Source organism: Panicum virgatum, chromosome 3N (assembly GCF_016808335.1).
Source record: "Panicum virgatum strain AP13 chromosome 3N, P.virgatum_v5, whole genome shotgun sequence".
In the NCBI taxonomy this organism is placed as follows: Eukaryota; Viridiplantae; Streptophyta; class Magnoliopsida; order Poales; family Poaceae; genus Panicum; species Panicum virgatum.
Window position 1 is genome coordinate 30,899,793 of NC_053147.1, and position 6,620 is coordinate 30,906,412.

The 6,620-nt window shown below is 48.3% G+C and overlaps 1 protein-coding gene across 1 annotated transcript; it reads right to left on the reverse strand.

Moving 5' to 3' along the window:
• Nucleotides 1-1,864: 1,864 nt before the first annotated feature.
• Nucleotides 1,865-6,356, reverse strand: LOC120665664. The gene is made up of 3 exons (XM_039945286.1): nt 4,293-6,356; nt 2,440-4,204; nt 1,865-2,340 (listed from the first exon to the last, which is right to left on the reverse strand). Exons 1-2 carry the CDS (start codon nt 5,896-5,898, stop codon nt 2,451-2,453), a joined length of 3,360 nt encoding a protein of 1,119 aa, XP_039801220.1. The 5' UTR covers nt 5,899-6,356; the 3' UTR covers nt 1,865-2,340; nt 2,440-2,450.
• Between the last annotated feature and the right edge of the window lie 264 nt (nt 6,357-6,620).

Genomic DNA, 6,620 nt, shown 5'->3' on the forward strand with positions numbered 1-6,620 from the left:
TCTACTCTCCAGATCAGCTCTGGTACCATTGTTAGAAACAGTGGATCGACTAGGAGTAAATCGATTGGGTTAACTCACTTTCTGTGGGCAGAACCTTCTTTGCCACGATCCATGGCGCCGCCGTAGAGGTTGACGAGGTGGCGCCGGAGTTGGAGAAGAGGTCGTGGACGGCGACGTCGCTGTGCAGGGGCACCGGCGTCGTGATACAGTGGTGGCGGCAGTGGAGCATCCCATCGCTGGCAATGCTTCCTTGATCGGTTAGGGTTTAGGTGTGGCGGCTCCGGTGAACCCCGTGACCCGAGCCTTGGCCCCCACCTCCTATTTATTGCGTTGTGCGACAGAGGCTCACTAGCCAGTCGTTGACTGGGTGTCCCCGATCACGACATGGTCAAGGGGTCCGTCTCGACCGTTGGGTCGAGATGGGTGAGATCAATCCTAACAGCAAACACCTACCAAATCTTCCCACGTTATTGTTTTGTACTTTGGTCATCAAGAAAGAGATCACTGGAGTACTTCATTTCAATGCACTGGACTACTTGAAGATCGTATGTTGATTTGCGTATTAGTGAAGCATGGGACTGACAGATATCTACTGCATTTCAATGCACTGGATTTAAAGATGGAGCAGTCTTGCATTAACAGGTCTGCAGCTTCTGTACGTACTATGAAGAGTTACTGCAAATTTATTCTGACTAGTAGTCTTCTTTTTCTGCATTTTGCCTTCTTCGTATCCTTCCTCAGTAAAAGTAATTCTAGTTGTATATACTGATCCCCAAAGGCCCAAACAAGAAGGAACCATGTGCTTTTTTTCACATACATACACTGATCCAGTTTACTTCTTGAAGCGCTTTGACATTATTTGTTCAATGTTAGTTCTTCAATCCTGCACAGCGATCACCAAAGTCCGAATCAAATACGTAGCACTCTGGCATTGACTTCGCCGATTATTGCTTTGCTCTTTTTTCTGAAACGAAATTCATGCTTCACTCTGAGACGCACATCTCTGCATTCTATCAGACTGAATGAGAAGCCATGCTATTTTCCAACTGGAAGGTAAAGGAACTTCCTCGGTGTTGTGGTGAGCAGATGAGCACCAGACCAGAAGCAGCATTCCAGAGTCAAAGCAGTTTTGAGAGAGAAGTGAAATAGAAAGCAAAACCAGTGCAAGTGCCGTGCCTTTCACTCGTGCAAATTCCACTGAAATAATGCAAAGCTGGATTTATAGGTCCTACAAACACGCAAATGCTGATATCAGGGGCGTACTCATGCAAAACTAGACTGCAAAACTATTGTACTGATCAGTGATCACGAGTTTCACTGAAAGTTTGTCCACATTTGCTAATGAATAGCAGAATACAGATGCAAGATTACACATGAATTACATGTCACGTTTAGTCTTTGAGAAAGCGACCAAATGGAAAGCACATCTACTCATGTAGTCATGTGAAGATCAGGCTGCAGCAGAAGAGGATGCCGATGCCGATTGTTCAGCTCGCGCGTCACATCGGAAGATGCATGGTCGGCTGTCGTCTGCGTGTGCGTGTCGATCTCGTTCGTCGGGACCTGGGACCCGTGACTCCAGCCAATCTGTTCCTGCGTCAACGCAGATGGAGACTACTTGGACGTCTCCCATTCTGGTGGCACCGGGCACCGGCATACACTGTTCTAGAACTGAAACAATTCAGCTGCAACCGTCAGATCGGTTGATGAGTTCATTTTCGAGTACGACGACCTGACAATCTACAGATGACTCGGTAACTGACAGTTTGCTGCACCAACTCTATTCGCGAGAAATCATATGCTTGTGCAGTTACAAAGAGACATGGTTCTCAAGATTTGCTGGAGTATATTACAATGAGTACAATTTACAAATGCAAACATGTTTTATGGGTTGCTATGGATACACAGAATCATCTTCAGTATAAAAAACAGTTGTGCACTCAAGATGAGTTTTATTTGATCTTTGCCAAAGGGCATATGCACCTCATCACCCTTGACAGTTTTCAAGCCTCACAGAGCCGTCAGTACAATATCAGACGACATTAGCACACGAGACATATACACACTTAAATTACATAGCTCAAGCTGCTAGTAGGCTTCCCTTTGCCACTCAGCAACTGGATAGGAATTTCCTGATCAGTAGTAAGCAGTAAGCCTTCATTGTGGAGCAGGAGTGAGCTCCTCTTAAACAACTCAGCTAGAGATCTACTATAGTTATCCCTAGCAATTAGTAAGCAGCTCTCTCATTCAAACTTGGAGCAGGTCGCTGGCACTAATATTGCAGCAACCTCCGAGTTAGTAGCTTGTGAGTGTCAACATCGCCATTAGTGTAACCACTAACTGCAAAATATACACAAAAGAAAAATGGAAGTTAGAGTAATGAAATTGTTAGTACACCTGAATTATTGCCAGGAACAACATTTTAGAACATGTTCTTACCTCTAGTGTCATCAGTTGCAGGCTTGGACAGGCCTTGTGGGTGTGATGCTTTTCTTATCATCCTCATCATGCGGCAGGACGGTTTCAAAGGCCTGGACAAGAAGCTCCACTTTCTTCTTTCGAGCAGGAGCTAAATTTGTCACTGCCCTCCTAAGCGCATAATCGATCATCCATTCCTCGGCATTCTTCCGCTCATCCATCATTTGGTGCTTCAGGTCAACCTTCTCTGCATCTGGATCCAACTCCGGAGGAAGAAAGTTCGGTGCGCGCGGATTGAAACCTCGCAGGTATTCCTCCTCTTCAGGCGTTCTCCTCCTCCTGGAGATGATCAATTTATTCCTTGGACATGTGGCTGACTCGGCAGGATCAAAATATACAGCTCCCTTGAGGTTCATCCCACTGAATGCACCGCATATGTCATCAATAGAAGGTTCTTTTGCATCAGCAAAATCTCCTGTTATTTGCAAAGATTGGTCTTCTTCTTCAGTAGCACGAATATATTCACAAGCATCAAGTTTTTGCAAACCTGCTTCTTCGGTAGCACTAATATCTTCACAAGCATCAAGTTTTTGCATGGTAGTATCCTTTTGCAAACCATCACTAGCATGTATGATATTAATATCTCCATCAGCATCATGAGGCATAGCAGGTTTTAAAGAAGCATTTCCCAATTCACATGCTCTAATTTCAGAATTCTTTTGACCACGGGCAGTGTTAATCCCATCCTCATCTTCTTGAATTACATCTGATTCCACTTGAGTGCCTTCTGAATGACAAGTGGTAACCTCATATTCGTTTTGAGTGCCATCAGAGACATATGCAGAGCTCTCATCATGATCAGCTTCTTGGCCATTAACAGATTCTTCCAAAACATCTTCTGATTTGCATTTAGAAATCCTGGAATCACTTTCATGGCCATCGCGGATGGCAATAACTGCCAACTCATTTGTGGTAATCTCAGATTCATTTTGCGCATCAGAATTGACATTTGCAGAGCTATGACTCTGACCAATTTCTTGAGCAATGACAAATTCTTTGGAAGCATCTTCCAAGTTGTATTTGGAGATCTCCAAATCATCTTGAGCATTATCACTGTTATATGCAGAATCAGAGTCTCCTATGGCTTCTTGAGCATAAGAACTGTCATTTGCAGAGCTATCACTCTGATCAGCTTCTTGAGTAATAGCAGATTCTTTGGAAGTGTCTAGTGATGTGCATTTGGTTATTTGCAAATCATTTTGAGCATCACCACTGTAACATGCAGATTCATCATCTTCTCCCGTGTCTTGATCAGTACCAGATTCTTCAGAAGCATCTTCCAAATTGCATTTGGTAATTTCTGGCCCCATTTTAGCACCATCTGTAACATTCTCTGCATTATCACTTAGCCCACTTTTTTCAGTGGTGTTGGAAGCATCCTTCGACTTGCATGTGGTAATATCCGGTGGTTCCACTTGAGCATCATGGACACATGTGGAGATACCAGCCCAGTTGCTTTCTTGGGAATTAACAGATCCTTCAAAAGTTTCTTCCAATTTGCATGTGGTAATTTCCATTTCCTTTGGAACCATGTCATCGATGGAGCCATCTTGATAGGTTTGCTGAGCTGTAGCAGTTTCTTCAGATGTGACTTCAAGTTTGCTTCTTGTGATACAAAATTCCATTTGAGCATCATTGTGGCCATTTGCAGGGGTGCTGTCTTGTTCAAATGCATCATCCACAGTGCCGACATATTGTTCAAATGCATTGTCTGCAGTGCTATCATCTGGATTTAAACACATGGACATCAATATATAATCTCGGGATGTCAACATAAAAAAAAAACTAAAAGCATTTGAAGTGATAAACTTTACCTTCTGGGACAGCTCTGGAGGTTACTTCCTCGGAGAAATCCTCTCTGCATCCATCACCAGAGATAGTATTCTCAGAAATCTCCATCTCAGAGTCATCATCTGGCGTGCTTTCTTCATCCTCTGCATCCTGCTCCTGGATGACCTCTGATTCGCCATCAGATTCCACCCTGCACTCATCATTATTTGCTTCTTGATCCACGGAAGTCTCCTCTTTGCAGCTTTCTTCCAGGATAGCATCCGCCCATCCTGATACTTCTTGATCAGGAATATCTGATTTGTAGACATCTTCAGAGAGCTGGTCTTTTGCCATTCTTTGTCCAGCAGATGCCTCCCCACAACACAACGTGTCCAGGATGTTGTCTTCATCTCTTCCATCTGCCTCCTGGCATGCCTCCAATCTGCAAGCAACATCTTGATCTGCGATGATCTCTGCTCCACAGAGCAAATTAGAGGCGTTCTCCACATAATCTTTTTCCTGTTCTTCAGCAGCATCTTCTCTGAAATCATCACCCGGTCTACCAGATGTTTGTTGTTCCACTTCTTGCTCCGCACAGATCTCTGACCCACTAGCCTCCTCCTCTCTCCTCCTCTGTTCGTCCGCGATCTCATCATAATCCAAGCTATCATCGTATTCGTATCCGTGGTACCTCATCCACGGCAACTCCTCGACAAAATCACTGCCGCTGTCAGCTCCGCTGCACTCTGAAAAGTTGTTTCTGAAGTCACCGTGCTTCTCCTGGAACCTCAGGTGAGGCTCAGAGTCACCATCATCGCAAACAGCAAGATCCTTGCCCTTCTCGCTGTCCTCGTCGGCGCCGCACCGGTCAAAAACGACGAACTCCATCCTCCGCACCGTGGCGTCCATCTCGTCCAGGGACATGTCGCTGCAGCTCATGTCCGAGCTCACCCTCGGGCCGGCGTACACCTCGACGAAGAAGTCGCCGACGGCCTCCTCGTCGATCAAAGGCGCGATCTTTGCGCCTCCACCTCCGCTGCTCTTCTCCCCTGATTTCTTGCGGAACGCCGAGACGCCCCTGAGCTTCATGCTCTGCTGCGTCTTGATGAGCCGCCGGCGCGACGCGAGGAAACTCCGGAGAGGCACCGCCGGCGAGTGCTTGTGGCCGTTGAGGGAGCAGTAGGTGTAGGGGCACACCCGCAGCGCCGCGGGGCCCTCGGCGTCGGTGGCGCCCGGCGCGAGGTCGAGCGCGTCGGGGAACTTGGCCTCCTTCATGGTCGAGGAGCACGTGGCGCGGCCCAGGCCGGAGCCGGGCGCCTCCTCCGGGAACAGCACCTTCCCCCTGGTCAGCACCCGCACCACCGGCCTCCGCCTCGCGGGCGACGCCGACGCCGACGCCGACGCCACCGTCATCCGCCGCGCTGGCGACGCCGAAGCCGATACCGACGCCACCGGCCGCGCGCGGCGCCCGGCCTTGGCGTCGGAGCTGCTGGTGCCCCTCATGTAGCTGGGCACCGACGCCGGCGCCGGCGACATGGCCGCGCCGCCGCGGTTCCACGGGCAGGCCGGCTCGCCGCCCCTAGGCTTGGACGGAGGCTTCAGGAGCGGGTCCTTGGGCTTCTTCTTGGGCGCCTCCTTGCTCCGCACCATGGCTGCTACTCCCTCGGCGTCCGCGGCGACGCAGCTTCTGAGATTCCTTCGCCTCCTGCAAGTTAGTCCGCCGCTGGATGAACTTCTCGCGAGTTCTTGTCTTGCTGAAACTGGAGGGTTGCTTGTTTCTGTTGGCTTCTTGCGTTGAAGGACGGCACGAAAGCAAGGCCAAAGCGAAGCAAAGGTGATGTGAACTGAGGGGGAGGTTGGGAGGTGGGAGAAGGAAGGCAGGGGGAGGGGATTAAGGGAGGGACAAGACTAGACTTGATTGAGAATTGAGAGGAGAGCACAAGGAAAAGGTGGAAGAAAAGAAAGAAGGTTTGTGAGGGACGGCGATGGAAGATGGAGAGCAAATGGGGGAGCCGAACACAGTGGGTGGGCGGCTCAAAGCGGCCGTCATCTTTGAGACTTCCAGAGGAAGGTGTGAGGTCCACCGAGAATTTTTGACAACGGGCCGGGCGTGCATCCTCTGGGGCGGTCATTCTGGGGCCGTTTCTGCGTTGGCTTTTGCAGGCCGCATTTATGAGTTGTGGTAAAAGTTGAAAGAGAATGGGTTTTATTGCCCCACCATCAAAGTATGCTTTAGTACTAAGTGACTTTTTAATAACCCAGACATAAGCCCCGTTAGTTCCCTCCCTAAAAATTTTACACTCCGGTCACATCAAAAAAAATTGCTATTTAAAAATATTAATTAAATTATGTTTACAAAACTTTTTACACAG